General features: G+C 38.9%; 1 protein-coding gene across 5 annotated transcripts in view; it reads left to right on the top strand.

The window, feature by feature from the left end:
* The window catches only part of VRK2 (VRK serine/threonine kinase 2), a 49314-nt gene that overhangs the window by 9927 nt on the left and 19361 nt on the right, over positions 1-20026 (top strand). For all 5 annotated transcript variants that reach the window (XR_005818045.1, XM_040550862.1, XM_040550863.1 and 2 more), the window contains exons 3-8: positions 2844-2899; positions 3463-3532; positions 4351-4438; positions 4577-4685; positions 6113-6205; positions 15711-15843. Coding sequence is in view for 4 of the 5 variants with exons in the window: in XM_040550862.1 (XP_040406796.1) it covers positions 2844-2899; positions 3463-3532; positions 4351-4438; positions 4577-4685; positions 6113-6205; positions 15711-15843 (549 nt within the window). In the remaining variant the exon portion in view is untranslated. The remainder of the gene's footprint in view (positions 1-2843; positions 2900-3462; positions 3533-4350; positions 4439-4576; positions 4686-6112; positions 6206-15710; positions 15844-20026) is intronic.

Raw genomic sequence — 20026 nt, 5'->3', positions numbered from 1 at the left:
AGTGTGGCATCTTCTTTGCCATTATTTCAGAGTGCATTTTATATTTCTATACTTTTCAGTGGCATGGTAGCTGTGATTGTGGGATGAAGGAGAGGAAGAGAAAATAAAGCTGTGCCCTTCGCAAATGTTTTATTAGACTTTTCTTGGCACAAGGTGGAAACGGCCACAGCCCCCGCACAGATTCACCTTGCACCAGTCTTCCCAGCTAGCAATTATGCAGACAATGGTTTTGATTGTGTGTATACATTAACACCTCTTCCCCCAAATGTAAGGAAACTGTGCATCTCTAGTTGATAAAAGCAATACAAACTGTAAACTGGGAACTCTTGCATTTGTCACACTATTTTAAGATCCCGTTTGCAAACATAATCTCACCATGTAGTGCTCCTGGTACTCTGTGTGTACTTATACGCCATTAGAGACTTCCTGCACATCAGCACTGCTCTCCTGCAGGGTCTCTGCTTACTGTCCTGCAGTCTAGCACTTAACTGATTGTAATATTATAAATAGCCATGTGCTACCACACAGAACGAGGCTAGCACATGGCTAATTACAAGTATACAGTAATTAACTATGAGCTAAACTCGCAGGAGAGTATGTGGTGGTGGTCTATGAGGTATGTAATCAGACTGTTTGTTAAACCTTGGGAGCCTTTCCAGTCTGTTAAGTAACTATACATAGTAATGAGACCATTTTTTAAAAACCATTTATGTATATTTATGGACAAAAAATAGTCTGTCATATCTGAGCCGTGGTTAAAATATTGCTGCCTGTTGTAAGAAGGGTCAATTAAAATGATGCAACAGAAGGTATGAATGCAACTTCTGCTTATCCGTATGTATACAATTGAGCTTTATAAGAAGTGTAGAGTACTATCCATTGTGTGTGTAATGCCTTGTTTCATGCATGTGCAGTAAAAATGGTAATACCACTTCTCCTTTTGTGTATTTGAAAGTCATGATTTCATTTTCTGGAGCATCTGTTCCTGTATCTTGTTGAGCTTTGTCTGATTTCTCTTTCATTTCACGTTGTAACATTTTGCAGTTAGGTTTGGTTTTATTTTTCTTCAGGATATTCTTTCAATATTACTCCAAAAAGCATCCACATGGTTATAGTGTAAGAACCGTGGGGGTTAGGCCCTTTTGCTGGGCTACCTCCCGTTAATTGCTCTTCTTCATTACCCTGACAGCTGTTACTGTCTGTTCCAGATTACATGAATGAGGCCTCTCTTTATAAAATGTCAAGATGTCTGCAGGGAAGTTAGATCAGACTCTTTGAAATAACATTTAAATTTGATACTTCTTTGTATCTATCAAGCCTCTGTTAAGTAATTTGGTATTAAAATACATTTTCTTATACACAGATTCTTTTCTGATCTGTGTCAGTAAGAGAGCACATCTCATTCTGTTTGGGTAATGCGACATTGTGTACAGTGAAAACACATGGGATGTGTTCTTTTAGACTAATGTCTGCAGCTATTAACACACAGTCTACATGTAACATAAAAAAGATAAGGACCAAAGCACCTTTGCCTTAATTCCCCTTTCAGTACAAGGAAATGGTAAGAAGTAAGTTTATCAAAATTTCCTTCCTGCTTGGAAGAATAGTTTTGAATTGTGTTCTGAATGTGACTGTTACTCGCCTGAGTCTATGGATAGTTCACACCTTCCAGAGCTACTGTTTTGGAATAGTTCCATTTTATCTTAATGCACAATTAGCACAAAAACAGTGACATCAGGGTGTCAAGCTTGAAGGCACACAGCTACAAGTGTCTGTGCTGCCACATTGAACCCAGAGACTGAGCAGAATTGAAGGAAGATGGCAGCTGGAGTCTGTTCATTGTAAAAAAATACATATATATATTTATGCCCTGACCATCAAAAAATGTAAGCTTGGATGGTTTGATTAGATCCAAGTTTACTTGATTTTTATTATGCGGATAAAAGTAGTCCATTTTTGTGTGTGCTGATAGTTGAAGTGTTTCACACCTGGACTGTTGTTGGTATTTGATCATTATAAGAAGTTTAAAAGGGACACTTATTTCCTAGGAACTGTATTCTTTTTAGTTTTTCTCTCAGTGATGATTCTAAAAGATGATTTAGTCTCATTAAATTTTAATCCCAGCATAGCTCCATGTAGCTTCAGTAGTATCAGAGAGAACTGATAGTTCTCTCAGGGTCAGAAGAAAATAGAATCGCATTGTCTGTGCAGAGAGGTTCTGTCTCCTGGGCTGTAATTGGCACATGTGGTCAATTATTGTTTTGAAATTTCTACTGGCACCAAGAGGCACAATCCCTCATCTCCCCTTTTAGGCAGGTGATGGCTCTGCTATCCCTAACTTAGGCCAGTGTCTAAATAATGTCAGAATAGAAATCAAGGTTCTGGGGCCAAATTAATTTGTAATAGAGGAAGGCTGGCAATCCTGTCTAGAGGCATAATGTAGGTCATAACTTTTAAGTGGTGTCTTTGTCACGACAGTGGATTGATGGGAGCCAAATACAGAGGTTATCCAATTGACTGGAAGGACTTAAACATAGTCTATTATAATGGAATACCTCATTGTGGTGCCAACGTGCAATGGGGACATCCTGCTTACTGCTTAATTACCATGGAGAGAGAGTTCTGAAAGTGTGGGTTAAAATTGCTGCTATACTTGTTGATCACAGCTTCTGTGGTGTTGGGTTTGTTTTTTAACTCGGCAAGTCTTTGACTTTTAAAAGCTGGAATTCAGACAAAATGTTGTGTGTCATATGTTTTACTGATCACCTTATGCAATGTTAGCTTCCTCTTTGCAATTATATTTTGTTGCATACAGCTGGATCCATCTCTTTCTCATTTTGCAGCTTCCCCTCATACTCATGTTCCTGTAGAAGATGATGCAATGCATGTAATTAAAGTGGTAATGTGGAGATCTTATTCCTAAGTTGTTAACTTGTATGCAGTGCTTTCTCTTAATTTTTTAATTTTTAATAACTATCCTTATTTTTTTAATTTTTAATAATTATCCTTATTTTCAGTATTGAATGTGTATTGCATGCTTGTGGCTTTTTTTAACATCTTGATATACTTTCCCTGCTAGGGGATATGCTTGGTACTTCCATGACTCATAGTGTTTCCTTGACTTGATTTTTTCCTTTCCTTGATTTCTGCCCTGAATGGTTACATAAGGAAAATCAGACTATGAACTTAAACATGTCTGATCTATAGAATTTCTGGAAAATAGCATTTTTAATAATTTCTGAAAGAATCTGTGTTGTATGAAAGTGCATTGCCAAACAACTTTTTTTCTTATCTACTTAGAAAAATTTATTTCAGATGGTATGGTATAAGGGAGGTGGGAAAAAAGGGGATTTAATCCTCTGAATTTATCAAATTTATCTTATGCTTTTGTTTAGGAACTGTTGTTTCTCTAAAACAAGTATCTAGTATTTTATAATGCTAAGTTTGTTTATTTCTCAATAGGAATATCTTGAAAATGGGCCTTTATTTTCCGAACTGAAATTTTACCAGAGGGCTGCAAAACAAGAGCATAGTAAGTAATACACCAACAAAATAAAAACCACTGAATTCTGACTCAGGTAGATTTAAGGACTAATTTAGGTTTCATTTCTTCTGAGAAGAACTAATGCTTTAGAGCTTGATAACCAACTCACTTCACATACATTGAACTGATTCCAGCTGGTGCTGTAATAGCTTTAGTTTGCTGTAATTTTCTTTATTTGGATGTCATCCTTGTTGTTTCTGATCAGAAGTATGACAGATTTGTTAGGTGCACACTTCAAAGTGCACAGCAATGTATGGACTACAGAGAGAGGTCAGCCTTAAAACAGAGGTACTACACGGGCTGATTTGTGACTATACTTCTGCTAGTAACTATTCTTGTGTACAAAATTAAGAATGTGTGTAATCATCACAGGATTTAGTAGTAATCAAGGCACTTGATTCTGCAGACAATTTAGCATGGACGTGATCTAATTCTGGGAACAGTCATAAAGACTTCAGGTGACTTAGGTGGCTGGTAGACATAAGCACTTGTGATAGCTTGAAGTACTCTGTATGAAATAAAGTAGAGCTTCCAAAGGAATTATTTGGTCAGCTACTGGTAACTTTGTATCTGCCTTTGAATGGAACAAAATGTCAAATTACTAGAACAGAAAATGCTTCTTGTTTTGGAAAATGTAGAGAACTTTAGTGTAAATCTACAATCCTTTGTTTGGTACAGTAACTGTCAAATAAGTTACGCTTGTTTTATTGTTTTGTTCAAAGTCTTGGCTTGGTAACTAAAAAATAAACTAAATGCTGAAATTCTCTAGTTAACCCAATATTATCTTTTCTTTATTATTATTACAGTAAGAAAATGGATGAATCTCAAAAAAATAAGATGCTTAGGAATTCCAGTGTTTTGGGGATCAGGCTTGGCTGAGTACAAGGGAAAAAGGTAATAAGATGAATTGTAATTAAGCCTGAAGTTGACTGAAGATCCCTTTTCAACAAAATGGAGCTACCTCCTTTCAGTCTGACACAAACTTGTAGCCTTGTCTTTAAAGTTTCCTCCCTCTTGTGTATTTCTGGATAGCTATAGATTCATGGTCATGGAGAGACTGGGGGAAGACCTTCAAAGAATCTTTAAAGATTGTGGAAGTAGATTTAAGAAGGAGACTGTTCTGCAACTTGGAGCACGAATGGTATGTATACAGAGAGAAAATTGCTATGTCTCACAGTTCGTGAATTAAACTAATAAAATCATCATTCTTAAATGGTGAAGTTCATTTAGTTAGCTTTTAAATTTGGAATTAAACACATGCAAGTGCTATGCATTTTCTTGTTTTTCATCCTTTATAAAATGAACATTAAGTGCAAAATCAAGACCCTCTGTAGACTGGAAGTTGGTAGGCTCAAACCCAACTTTTTCTAATTGGTTAAAACATAGACCATACACTTCAAAATGTGTGTCTAGACTGAGATTTGTAAGCCCATTCTCATGCTTTAACATGTATTGATTTTTTTTCAGTGTTTGAGAGGTATTGTATTAGACATCCATATTTGTCAAAGTTCACAATTGCATGCTTGAATGCAAAAACTTGAGAGTGTTTGCTGAACACACAGGTAGTACAGGCCGAGATTAGGCTAGTCTGCAAATATCAGTTTCGTTTTCAAATGTGTAGATTGGCACGTTCTAACCGAAAATTATATATGTTTTCATTTTTATTATAACTTGTGTCATGAGAGACTGCTATTACTGAAGAGAGGTGCACAGCAAATGGGGGCAGGGGCAATGGTCATAAATTGCAAGAAGGGGATTTCTGACTGAATATAAAGGAAAAGTTTTTGCAGAAAGAATGGCTTAGCACTGGAACAGGCATCCCAGAGGTTGTGGAATGTCCATCCTTGGAGACTTTTAAAACTTGACTGTTCAGTCTCTTGTACAACTTGATCTAACTTACGTTATCTCTTCTTGAAGCAGCATTTTAACTAGAGACCTCCAATGTTCGCTTCTAACCTAAAAATGATAATAAAAGAAAGTGAACGGCTTTTGTAGTCACATCACTGACTAACTTGTAACACTCCTTGTGTTTTCCAGCAGCCAGGATTGTCCTTTGTTTGAGTTGACAGGTGCACGTGTTGTTGTTTATTTCCAGTAACAGAGCTGTTGTAGTACCTCAGCATAGAGCTGAAGAAACATAATGAGGAGGGGGTAATGATGTAAAATGTGGGACATGTAATAATTGACAGGATCAAATATATTACAAACCATCAGGGCTGATCGTGTGCTCTTCTGAAGAGCTTGGTGTTCTTAGTAGTTCCTCCTATGTTTATAAAGTGCTTGTTTGGCTTTGTGACCTTAGAAACTGGGACTCATATGGTAGTTAGACGGGGATACACATGGCAAAGTATGACTGTTTAAGATTTGATATCAGCTGTGTGCATGGTGGGAACAGACTTGGTGGAAAGAGTGAGCAGTCCTTGTGCTCTTAACTCAAAACAGATGTTATCTCAGTTTGTGTAGCCCTTGAGCTCACTGCGTGAGAAATATTTGGTGGTAGGGTTAAGGGTGAAGAAGTGGAGATGATGATGATGCTTTCTTTCTTTTTCTGTTTTAAATCCTTCCTAGTTGGATACTCTGGAATATATACATGAAAATGAGTATGTTCATGGTGACATTAAAGCAGCAAATCTGCTTTTGGGCTACACCAATCCACATGAGGTAAGCATGTTTACTTATCTACACTGTTACATGAATGTGTTTCTAAGTGTTTAATAGTTTTGTTACATTTATTCTGTGTTAACAATTCATGTATTAAAAAGAGGTTTGGGCATGAATATTCACATCCTCTCATGACAAATCCAATAGAGTCTCTGTGGAGCCTTGTTTGAGAAAGAATAAAATTCCGCTGCTTCTTTTAGGGCTCTGTTAACTGGGGTAGTAGTAAGGGACAGGTAAACTAATCAACGGGGTAAGTTAGAGGTCTTGCTAGTGTAGGTATTAGTATTAGAGTTTACGGATGTGGCCCTTGTATTTTCATTCTTAGGATGTTCTAGCTTTCTAATGTCATCATGAATTGTGATTCCATACCACTAACTGTTATGTCCTGCTTGTAGTGAATATGGCAGGTGGAGTAGCATTAAGGTTGCTGCTGTCTAATACCCTAAAGCTAGGCTTGAAATTGAAGCATTTCAGTAAAACATTGTGAAACAAACCTTTTGATCTTGTCATACTCTATATGGTTTTACCACTTCTTTTTTTTTTCTTAATACATTTTAAGTATGCCTTTTTCATAAAGGGAAAAAAATCCAATTTCACTTAAATGTAATTAGCTGTAAGCAATACTTCTCCCTTTTCTTTTTCTTTTTTTTTTAATTTTTCTACCACAGTGATGAAGAAACAGATATTACAAAACAGCTCACTGCCATTAAAGGTCGAACCATTAAACTTTATCTACTTTCTTACAAGTTTCAAGTTAAATGGTTGATTCAAAATTAACTTTCCAGCTTTCTAAAATACATAGTTTAAGAACTATCGCAACTGTTTAAAACTGCTGTCTTTTTAGACAGTGGTAGCAGCCAGTACATAATCTCGGTTTATGATGTTTACCAGCCTGCTGAATCCAAGAAGAAGGCTATTTAGAGGCAAAACGATCTGCTACCCAATTCCATTAACATAACTCAAATGACTTCTTTTTTTTTTGTCTTGGTTATTGTGTGTTTTTATGATAACAAGATATGTTGCTGTTTTTCACATTGAAAACATTTTGGAAGTGTCCATTGATAGTAATCATAAAATTTTAAGACGTAGCTGACTTTGATCAGCTGCTTTTGAGTTAGCTATGTTGTGGGGTGGTCTTCTGATTTGTTTCTCATGTTGTCTGCATGAAGATGACATACTAGTATTTAGTTTTCATGAGTAGTAAATTCATTGACAGATTAAAGTAATTTTGAGTTACTGGACAGAATTTTAAGGTGGAAATGTAACTTAATAAATACAGAAAATATTAATAGATATTCCAGCTTAAGTATCTTCTAGCTCGAAGTGTAAAAACGGTAAGTTACTGCTGAGATTTTTTGTTCAGAATTTTGTTATGGTAAAATGTGTTTTCCAGTGAAGTGGTTCTGTAAAACAAAATAAATAAAATCACATTCCTATTTAGAATAGTTAAGAGGAAAGGATTTCTTATATTTCCTTTCATTAGTAAGGTATGCATTAAACTTGCATTTCTATTAGCCTAAGAAAACTGAGAGCCGTTCAGATATTATTAAATAAAGTGAGGTTGAATGGAAATAAACTCCCCAGTCACAGGCGCCCAAAATTCTGCAAGTGGCCACAGGTCTGCTGGTTTCACTGAAGCCATGATAACTATACCATACCAGCCCAGAACCATGTTCACAGAGCTTGGAAGTGCAATGTGTTCGTGTGTGTGTGTGATGATTATTTATAAATGTATTTTTAAGGTAATGTGTGCTGAATTGAGCTTAACGCAGCAGCACAGATGGCTTAATGGGGACAGGTTTTGGACAAATAAAAACCAATTGGTTTGCCGTATATCTTCAAACATGTATGCGCTGTGGGGCAGGAGAAAGAGTAATCTCACCAACACCACAGCTAAAAATTTCAAGTTAGATGTTGTAAAGTAATTCAATAAACCTGCCCCTGAAATTGTTGGCTGACGTCCTGTCTGCCCCGTACTTCAATAAGTGTTCTTTACCTGGGCACTCTACTCTGTAGGTAGGTGCAGTCCTAGACAATATCCTCATGCAGACGTGGGCATTCAAAGTGTGTGTGAACTTGCACACGTGATTCTGCATTTGTTAGGTCTTACACGTGCCAGTGATTTGGCTGTAATTCCTATATGAAAGTCATTTCATCCTATTTCAAATTTTGTCCTGTTCCTATTGTGAGGCTTCATGATGTTGTGACAATCTTTTCTACAAATCAAGCTGTCTTTATAACATGCTGGTAAGATGAGGCTGTTATGTGTTTACCAGAACAGTATTTAGGAGGTTCTGTGGAGCACTACCACTGACTAAATATGACAACAATGTGGAATAACCTGACCCATATCTTCCAAACTGTTGTCAGAGATGCTGTATTTGGGAATCTTGTATCAACCTTAGAGACTTCAGAGAAAACCTCAAACACTATTACTGCTACAAAATGCTTGTGAAGCATGTTTTTTATCTAACCTCTTTCTGTTAAAATGGTAGATAGCTAGATAGCCTTGGTCTGGTTGGTTAAAACAATGGATCTGGGAGGTAAAGTGGTCAAGCTAGTTTCATATTTAGGGAGTGGGAGCTTCTAGCCAATGGCAAACTGCAACTCAGGAAGAGAATGTAAGCTGGGAGACCTCTGGCTCCTGGGGAAGTTAGTATAATAAAGCTGTCTGAGCTAACAATTCATCTGGTGAGTTTTTGTTATTAATTTTATATTGGGGGGATTCTTGCTCTGTAGGATTTAGGATTTTAAGAGAAAATAAATTTGAAGTGTGCTGTCAATTACAGAAATATTTGTTTTTAAATGGAACCCATAAATAATCTCTTTTTATATATAAAAAGGAATGGAAATACAACTCAGATTTCTCTGTTTTGGTGAAGAGACAGAAATCTGTTCAAAAAAAGCATATGTACCTTTAGCCTGACTTTGCTTCTGTTTGTTTAGTGTCTGTTCGTGTGTCCTATATGCAAATTTGCCACCGATGTCCTTAAGTTCCAGAAAAGATTACTTTTTTGCGTTAAACTTTCTGTTGTTATGCTGTCTCTTCTATAAATTAACCTAGTGAATTTACACCACTGCCAATAAATATCATAGTCCCCTTTTTGAAATAACATGTGAAATCCATATTGCTATCCCTTACCTTGTGTGGCAAGGCAGAGAAACAAATACAGTAAAGGTCCTGTCACTCTGTGACCTCCAAATGATGTTTAGAAATGGTTAGAAGATCAGAATCAACTGACCTCAAAGAGCAGCTAGCTGCAGATCTATTCAATAGAAGGGAGCGAGGCCATTCAGCGAGTTACAGGTCAAAAGATCAATTCTCTAGTCAATATGTTTCTGAACATGGACCCAGCACAATGACTGACAGAATAGGAGTGATGTACTGAGGGAAGTACACAGCCCATGAATCTAGGAGAGGGCTGAAAGCAAACTTGAAATGATCAGACCTGTAAATTACAGAACAAGTGAAGCACTCTCAGTGTTGTGGCGAGTTGAAGATGATTTGGTGTGTAGTAGGAACTGTTTGTATGATAAAACAGAACAAGCGTTTCTGGAGTAGACACTAAAAGAGGAATATGAATCCACTAAACACATTTAAATTGTGATACTGTTAAAAGGGACAAGTGGTTGCGAGAGAAATGCTTAAAATTGGAGTTTTTAATAAATGAAGTAAGGCTTGGAAGAATGCCTATTCAAAACAATTCTTGTAGCATTTCTTTTTTATGCAATGTATGGGCAGATGTGTTGCAGACTTTCAAGACTCTACCAGAAGTCATGTATTTGCATTTTCAAGCTGTAAATTTTAGAATTAGATTTGCACCTCAGTTTTGCTTTTAAGTTTTTCTTAGACATGATAGTTACAGAATAAAACTCACAGACATGAATCATAGATGGTCTTGAAGGAAAAGGAAGAATAAAGAAACATTTCAAACCTTAAATTTAAGATCAGCTTTCAGTGGAGCAGTGCAGAAGATATAAAGCTCATGCACTGATCATACAGGAAAAACATGCATGAAAACAATTCCAACTCTAAGCTATTTTTCATTGTGAGATGAATCACTGTGATTCCTGCTTTTTAGTCCAGCATGACAGATTTGCTAAGGAGCAGGTGAACTGAGAAAAAAGAAAATCTTTTCTGTTCCCCTTCATGCCTTTTAGGAAGGATACAGTACCCAGGTATACAGAAACAGCTGAGTTTGACACACAGATGTTGGCTACTCCTCTGATTTGAGATGTAGCTTTGCCATGAGATGCCCTAAATTTTCTTTCATCATTCTTACTGCTACATTTGGATGGAGTTGCTCACACTGGTTTAATTTCGTTTTGTGGTTATGGCCCAGATATCTTGGATTTCAATTGATTCCAGCACTGGAACTTGCAGCTATGCTTCCTCTTGGCTTTAAAGAGGAAAAAAGACATGGAATGAAAACACGTGGGTACAGAAGAAAAGGAGAGCCAAGAACCTAGATTGGGCATCCCAGAAATGGCTTTAGACTTGGCCTGCATGGATGGTTTGGCAGTGTCATTGAACCTTTTTGTGGCCAAATGGGTCTACAAAGGCAGCTGTTTCCTGGATAGGATTTGAGAAGTGGAGTAAAATTAAGGATAGGTTCAAGCACAATTTCAGCATGTTATGGTGAGCGTGATGTATTCTTAAAATAAGGTATTTCAAAAATATTTAGAATGGTGGAATTGACACTTATTCCTTGAAGTCCGAAAGTGGTATAGTCAGCTGGAATTATGTCTTTGAATTGTTTAGACTGAAGCTTGTACAAAGCCCCTGACATTACTGTTTTATTCTATGGATTTAGTGTTAGTCCAGCCTGTGAGATGATGAGCCATTGCAAATATTTCCCTCTAAACAGATTCAGTCCTCTGAGTCTACTTGATGCTTGACTTCTTTTCTGTTTATTTAAAACTTGCAATGAACACCATTCTAGTCAAAACATTCTTCCAGCTTTACCTGCTACAACTTGGCAAGATTCAGACAAATTTAACAAAGCATTGGAACCTTGTATAACGCAGCACTACGTTTATGTTTACAGCTTTGCCAGTATGACTTCTGATTTCTCTGTGCATGTACATTTCTCTACCATTCTATCTCCCTGTATTTTTTCTAGAGCCTCGTTCCATTCTGTGTATGTGTGCAACAGTGTAAAGCTGAGAAAAAAACAATGAAAAAAACCAGAGAAAAAAAAATTTTCTCACTCCAGACCCTTTTCTTTAAGCAGGAGAACATGCTAGGCCCTGAATGTAGAAATTAAACAGGCTGAGGAGAGTTGGAAGTGGTCTAAATTCCCTTCTACAGGCACAGATGTTTGTCTTTCCTCCTTCCTTGTTGTGTGTTTTTTTTTTTTTCTGTCCTAATTGCTACACTGAAAACTTCCTTTCCTAAGATGGACTTCAGTCATAAGACCAGCTTTAGCCCATCTTTTTGTAGTGTATGGTCCAGCTGAAGCTCACAGCTCTATGACCATCAGCAATCTGCCTCATATTAGCTGGTATCTACTTAGTTATTTACAGTGCATTGCGCAAACTTAGTGATGGAACCAGTGGGAAGAAACCATCCAAAGAAAATCTCTGGATTGGCAGCTGTTCAACAATGAAGCTCGTGTTATGCGTACTGCAAGATAAAGAATACACCATGAGAATCCAAAGTGCAGGTCCTGTGGCTTCCCAAATTAGTGCAGTTATGTTATAACATACACAAGTTTAAGAATTTTGTGTGTCTAGCAGATACTGAGCACTTTACATCTAAAGCAATGTGAGGGAGTCGCACACAGAAAGGACAAGAAGACCACCAAATCTACAGCTGGTTGCTTGTGTACATAAATAATTATTTGTGCCTGTGTGGCTGTTTGCTTGAATAAGATGGCACGTTCATGTTTGCATGAAATTAAGTGCGAAGAGTTTAGAAATCTGGCTCCTAATCTATAACAAAATCTATTAATAACAGACCATGCTAGGCACTGCTGAGTCTAGTGCAAACTGGGATGCGTTTAAAAAACAAACAAACAAAAGCCGTGAATAAAATCAACAGAGATAAAAAAGAAAGTGCGGGGGTAGGAGTGTCTAATGTAACACAGCTAAAACCAGCTGTTCTAGGCTTCTGTCACTTGCACCTTCATCATCCTTGATATAATTTCTTGTTTGAAGTGTCTTATGTATCTTATTCTGCATGTTTTGTTTTTTTATTTGCTTTGTTGTTACTATAAAAAGCATGCAGATGAAAATATTTGATATTGAAACTCACGCTAACACTGACTTTGTTTTTCTCAATATTCTTTAATATTTACCTTCTTTTCCCTCTCCCTATACTCATACGTTTTTAAAACACACACACAGATTACTCAAGTACCCCTACCCACCAAGTTCTGAGCAAATTCAGAAGGGCACACTGTGTTACACTATCAAAAAGTGACAACTAGCTATAAAAAACTATATATCTTTTTAATGATGAAAGGGCTATAATGAGAATTGATGAAATTAATGGTAATTTAAAATAATGTAGACGGTTTAATAATGATTGTGGCAAGGTTGTAGCAGGGCATTGCTGGTTTTGTGCAGGCTGAAGGGGATTCATTTTGCTGGGGGCTTTCCCTTGAGAGGCTTACCAGCACTTGTGTGATTATGGAAAAAAATCTGTCCTGGGAGCTGGAGCAGTGCTATGTGGCTCGGCCAGAAGCACGCTGAGCCATGGCACCCCTGACCAGCTTCAGGAGCAAACTGCTGCACTGCTGCGTGTTGCCTGGGCGTGGCTTCAAGAAGTCATTGCTGCTTGGTTTCCATGTCTCACCTCCTTCAGTTGAGACAGGATAATCTATAACTACTTCCCGCTTTTAGGGTTGTTGTTTTTTTTCAGTAGAAATTTAAAATTGCTCTGCTGATACTACTACTGATGGATTTTTAAGTATATCTGTTGCTGAAAAGCAGATCAAGGGTATGTAGTTACTAAGGATGAGACCCGGTAATTTAGTTACTAGGTTCAGGTTTAACTAGCAAGTGTTTGTGGCTACTCCCCTGCTGCTAGGCTACTCTGAAAGACCACCAAGGCTGGGCTGCTGTCTGTCACCTTGTGTAGCGTTCACAGCCCAGGCAGCAGCAGAGAGCTGTCAGGGCTGCTTTTCTTAGGCTGTTTTCTTCTAATGGTTAAAATCTCATTTGAATTTAAGGCATAGCCTGGGTTTGTAGAGATTCAAATCCCCCTCTGGATTTCATCCTATTGTACCTGATCAGCTGTACATGCCAGCAATCGGTAGTCAAGCAAAATCCAAAATGTGCTACTTAGCCGGGGAAGAATACGTCTTCTGGCCTGCTCTCCTTCCCAGCCCACAAAGGAGGCAGAAGTCTCGCAAAACTTGGCATGATGGTACTTTAAATTAGTTCTCTCACACGGGCTGTGGGCTCAATTAGGACAGGTACCAGAGCATCAGGAATACGCAGGAGAGTAAATGCAGGAGAAAATCAAATTGGTGAACCTAACAAAGTTTATGTCTTGTCCCAGATTTTCTCAACACACGTACAGTCTGTAATCTTCTATCACGGTTTGTATAGTCTGTCAAGTGAAAAACATCGTCAGTAATCTTAAAAGCCATCAACCTGCAGGAAGCAAGCGCTGCATCCCAGCTTACATGCTCCAAATAAGCACAGATCCTGCAGCAGAAACAGTAAAACCAAGAGACCAGCCATCCCAGGATTTGAAGCTGCCTGGAGCACAAACAGGAATCAGTAATTCAACAGAATGTGCTACAAAATAATGTGTTGTGTTTTCTTGAGGGTTTTTTGTTTGTTTGTTTTTCCTCTACCAGGAGTGATGTAATTAAATTAAAAGTGAGTGCTAGAGGAGTTTATTGTAGACTTTTATAGGATAAATCTTTTAGCTGAAGAGAAAAAAAACTAAGGTTAGAGTAAGAAAAAGTTTTTCTTTGTAACTTGATTTAGTAGAAATGATCTCTGTGCTTTCAGGTGGTTCTGCTTCTGCCCCAGAGCTCAGTTCCATTGGCAGTGTAACAGCAGTCTGTAGCATTTTTATTTTATTTTTCAGTGAAAGTACCATACTTGGATATTTATTTATTTAATTTTTTTAAAAAAGCAATTACCTAATGTGAGAACTGGTCAATGAAAGGGGTCAAAGGCCAGGTGGGAGCGTGAAAACAACAGAGTGAGAAAATAACCTATGGGGTATTATGGGGTGGACAGATTGTGATTAAATTCCAGCTGCTTTCAACAAGTTACTGCTTGTCAGCTGCGCTGCGGTAATTGACCATGTGCATGTATTAAGTCCACCCCCGTTGGAGGGTAGAACATGTTAATCTGAACTTCATAGAGTGGACATGTGTCTGTAATCTAAATTTTGCAAGTGGCAGAACTCACACGGATGCACTATGCTTAGAGAGAAATAGGAGCCAGATGACTTGTTCGGGGTTGTCTTGACAAGCAGCAGAGGAGCAGGAATTGTAATTCAGCTCGCCTGAGCTGCTCAGTATTCAGTTTCAAACACCACAGAAGCGAACATGGCTGTAAGTTTTAAGTCAGTTGATACTTTCACAGTGAAGTGCTACGACTGTTGAAATGCATCTCCCAGATATCTCGTTCAGAGCCGTGGGGCTTCCCCTCTCTGGCTATTTAGGTAGCTATAGCCAAGCATCTGGGAAAAAATCACCTGTGCCAGGATGGAAAGGTGAATGTGTGGCAGGATGCATTGGTGTGCTACCTTATATCCAGTGAGGGCTCTTTTTTTTTTTTAAACTTGTACACTGATTTAGCTCTGGATTTGCTTCAGAGTAACTTGGAGTGAAGTTTGTCTCTGTCCCTTCTTCAAGTTTAGTTTAAATTCAGGAGTGATTTACTAGGTTTGCTTTCAAGGCTGGGCATGGGGAGCTGGTTTGTTTTGCTTTGTTTTATTGTACTCATTCTGTTTAAATAGCTGCTGCCAGCACAAAGCTGCTGGCAGTGACATTCAAGAAGAGGAGACTGCAGTCGGGTAATGCCCGCAGCCCTGCAGCCACGGGGCCCTGCTAGTGCTGGTGTCCTGCGTGCTGGGGAGCTGCAGCCTCTCGCTTCTCGTGGCTCTCGTGTCGTGCTGCTGACATGAAGTTGTACAGTCTCAGCTGATGGGAGATCTGAGCAGGGGTGTGTGAGCGTGTTTTAAGTGAGGAGAGAAAGGGGTCCCATAAGCAGCATGAGGATACATAAAAGGCATATTGTGGTTTATGATGTCTAGATGCCCACCTGGAGAGCAGAGAGCTTAGGAACAAAATAAAAAGACTGAAATTGTGCTCGACTCTGGAATAAGATAAGAGTATGGTAGTGGAAGGATTTAAATGGGGAGGGCAGCTGTTATAGCCCCCAGTTGTACATATTTTATCCTGAGGCACCATTTGGTTTAATAAAATTTAGATCTAAGGCTGTCCTTAACCTATCAGTTTCTTAAGACTTAATTGTAAAGGTTATACTTTCAAAGGACAAAAGCATTATTCATTTGTCTGTTCATGTCTTCCAGGTTTATCTTGCAGATTATGGACTTTCCTACAGATATTGTCCCAATGGGAACCACAAACAGTATCAGGAAAATCCTAGGAAGGGCCATAATGGGACAATAGAGTTTACCAGCGTAGATGCCCACAAGGGAGTAGGTAGGTTTCTTTTTTGTATTTCGGAGGAGTGATTACAGCATGAGTAATCAGGCTGTGAAAGCTGATGTATACAATAGAAGTAGTCCTGGGGATTGCTTGAGGTTGATTGGACCCTTGTGTGGTGACCTCTTCTTGTACCTTTGAACACTTCTTCAGTGCTGCTGGGGAAGGGGGCAGCACGATTAAAACCCAAAGGCCACTGCACATTTGGTACTGGAAGGTGGACCAAGATGCCCTAAGAAAAGCTTGCCGATGAACTTAATTGGTTCACGTTGGGAGTACCGGTTTGTGTTTGCTGTACTCTGCAGAGGCAGCACATGCTCATGTTGTATTATCAAGGAAAAATGTTCCAGGTCTACACTGTCCTTTAGGGAGAGCTGTGTCTGAGTGTCACCATATGTGTTATAAGAGGATATTTCAAGATGACATTCCTTCTGCAAGGAGAAAAACCTTTTCTGAAGCCATAAAGTGTTAACTTGTTGAAATCTTTTTCCAGTAGCCTTTCATATATCTTACTTATTTAAACTCACTTTGATGGTATTGGAAACACATTTGCAGGTAAATTACATACATAGTCCTTTTATTGGATATTGATTGTACTGCCTTGCATTCCAAGGCAGACTTAATTCAACAATTCCCTAATTAGTTAAAGTCATAACCTATGTCTTGTATTCATTTACCATTAATTAAACCTTAGCTGTTTATTACACTGCAGTCCAAATCCAATAGCAGACCCATAGAGCCATGGAAAAGGGAGTGGGAGGTCAATATCGAAAATATATGGTGCAAAGTCCCACTGATGGCTGCATTGTTCACAATCAATATGGTCAATGCAACACAACTTTCTTAGTTGCTATGTCAGCAAGACAAAAAGTCAATTCTAATGTTATGGTAGTGAAAAAATGGTGATTATTGAAAAACTTTGACTCTTGCTATGAAACAGTGTTTTTGTTAACTTTTTTTTGCCTTACTCTCCCCTCTCTGCTCCAAGATCCTCTAAAACAAAAGGAATAGTTTGCTGTTGCCAGTTTTGCTTGGATCATAGTGTCACAAGTGATAACTGTAGAAATTTGTGCTTGTTAATAGCTGCTGAACTGTTACCTTAAACTAATACTTTCTAACGAGTTTTAGTTGGCACAAACAACTGTATATTATTGCTTTTTCTATTAAAAGGACCATTGACCATGTAATGTAGAGGGTCTTGATAATTTGCCGGCGCTGTTAAAACCTGCAATCGTTTAACTCTGGTCATTAGGAAAAATGAAATAAGACTGTCAAGCATTTGCTGCTAAGACAATTGCATGATTTCACCTGCGAAAAAACATTCAGTGGTGAAGAGGGCATCTGTTTCAGCCTCTTGTAGCCCACCCAAGCATCCCGTGCATTTTCTGGAGTTCTGACAATGGCTTGTTTTCCTGGTAGTGAGGGATATGGCTGTGTACTTGTGTTTTATGTGGGCGCTGTCTGAAGAATAGGTGGAGGCTGGAGTATTTGGGATTCAGCAGTTGGATAGTTGCAGTAGCTAGCTTGTCTAGCAGACAGGTGTCTGTTGAGAAATCCATGATTACACGACAGGTAATTCTTTTTATTTGAAAAAATAGGGAAATTTAACAGACATGGGTGGCAAAGAGTGTGCAACTGTAAGTTAAGCTTTTGTCTTTAGTAAGCTGCGGGGTTAGATTCCCCCCTCAAGTAGCTACAGCCGTGGTGAAATTGCTGCAAGTTGAAGGACTCCAGAAAACAAAATAATCAGCAAGGTAGCTGCAGGAGGGGGGTTTCCCTCATCTTGCACTTGAAAAATTTATGCTTGCTAATAGCTGCAAACAGAATATCTGCAGATTTTTCTGTTGTTCCTGCCAGAAAAGCCTGCAGAACACAATTTCAGGTCTGGTACGTTGCAGAGAATCCAAACTGTGCTTGTTGAATGCCTCAGCTCTGATTTTGTAACAGCCTGAATCCATTAAGGTCAAATTACCAGTTTCTCATTTGCAGCAGGTCTCTCAACATCCCGGGGAAAATCTGCATCTGCAGTGACTTCTGTCAGAGATTACATGGGCCCAGATGGCAAAATACAGTGACTGGTTTCCCTCATCTCTTGTTGTGAGCTTCAGAGTTGCAGATATGTTTTAGGATGCTAAAAGACTTCCAACAGTTTTGTAAGGGCTTCTCAACAATCTCCTGTACTCCTGACTTGTGACTGAGTCTCAGCACAGTCTCAAGTACAAAGTGAGATGAGGTGCCTCTGAAGTGTTTGAAGACTGCATCACTGTTGGCAAACTACAGCCATGTAGACAACCTTAATTCTAATTTGTTACCCAAATTTTCAGCATGGAATATTTTTTATTTTAATGCTCTTGAAATAGAGTTCAATTTTTTAAAATGTTATTTTATATAAATGAGATCCTTTCCAGAGGGCATTTCCTGAGTGTACGTAGCAACATAAATATGTCTCAAAACTCAAAATCCTTATACAGTACCAGTTCTGTATTGAGCTAGACAAATGAGAACATTTTGACTTGCTCTGGTTTTCCTCGTAAAGTAGCTACCTGAATATATACAAGGATTTGAGGTACATGCTGAAACTTAAAATTATGAATTTGTTGCTTACAAAAGCGCCTCTTGGCAATGCTTGAAGATGATAACCTCCTTGCATAACGCCAATCAAATGCAACCACTTCCCACTAATTTAAATCAAAACTGGAGTTTCCGTGGCTGAATCGAGAGATTAACTCAGCTGCATTCGTGTCTATTCCCCAAGCTCGCCATGGAGCTCGTTGGTTGTAGAAGTTTTGCAGTCCACCGAGACCCATAAAATTTCACTTTTGGGCGGTATGATTAGTCTGTGCTCATCTGACAGCCTCCGGTGAGGATCGAGGGGGATGTGAATTGCATCTGCAGCCAGGTCAGCTTGGTGTAGGCTGCTGGGGCTGCTGGCCCTGTGTGGGAACCAACGGGGGATCCCACGAGCTGGGAGAGGCTGGGAGCAGCTGCCCTGCTGTGTCCTGGCTCTTTATGCTGGCTCGTCCTTCGTGTTGCAAGCTTTGCACAGCTCACAAGTGCCCCATCTCAGGGCACCTGTTTGCAGGTATTCACCGCGACCTCGGTTACATCCTGCCCATACCCACAGTTCATTTTGTGCCAGGCCAGGGCCCAGGCTGGGGCTTTGCCGTCCCACACCATCAGCTCTCCCTGTTTGGTGGCTGGGTCTCTTCGCAAATGTGTGGCCAATAAGCGGCACCGAACAAGGCATCGTTCTACAGGCTTTTTTAGGTTAAAATCCTTTTTAGTTTGATGCAAATTCTGTACAGCGCAACTGCATTGTTAGTTTTTGCATAGTATTTTAGTGTATTCATTGTATTCATTTTTAAAGACCATACTGTATAAACAGTATTACATTTTTGTTTGTTGATTGATAATTAAAGAGAATTATATCTGCACCCAATGTACGTTTAAAAAATTGTTACATAGTTAGTGTTAAAATGTAATATTTGGATCAATGCCTCTTATGGATTTTTGTAGATTTTCTACTCACTGAGGCATGCAGTCAATACCTAATTTCTCTGGAGATATACTGCGCTTAACATATTGAGTTTTTTTTTAAATACTCTAGTCCTGTGCATTGAGTGCGTAAGACCAGTTTTAATTTGCTATCATTGATGAGCATAAAAGTATGAACTGTCTATGAATACCCTCCTGCATATATCTGTTTGCCATAGATTTCAGGATAACTCTGCCCTTCCTTTTAACGAATGTTTCACGGTAACTATTAGTAGTTCTGCCATCTCTCACGTTGGGTAGGGCACCTACCAAAATCCTTGCAGGACTGATACTGACATCTAAAACAGCAAAAGCTGCTTAAGACAGCAGGGGTGCCTTCTGACACGCTTAAGGATAAGCAGAGCATCTGAAGAAGTTTGCCTCAGTAAGGGCTACTTTGGTGGCTGGCAAATACCTTTTCTCTGAGTGGGTCTCATTGAGCCAAAGGTGTCTCTGTGTATTTTCATGTCCTGCCCTGGGGAAGGCAGCTGCAGCTATCTGTGATGCCACATTTTAGCCAGTTCTTTGTGCCCTTCACATGGGGTTATTGCAGCACACATGCCTCGAGGTCCCCCCAGATGCTCGTGTGCTGTGTTTGTTCGGGGCGTGCAGGCATCGGGCTGATCGAGGAGCAAGCTCGGCGGTT

Source organism: Cygnus olor, chromosome 3, assembly GCF_009769625.2.
Source record: "Cygnus olor isolate bCygOlo1 chromosome 3, bCygOlo1.pri.v2, whole genome shotgun sequence".
In the NCBI taxonomy this organism is placed as follows: domain Eukaryota; kingdom Metazoa; phylum Chordata; class Aves; order Anseriformes; family Anatidae; genus Cygnus; species Cygnus olor.
The sequence above is the reverse complement of the archived record's forward strand: the minus strand, read 5'-3'. Positions and strand labels throughout refer to the sequence as shown.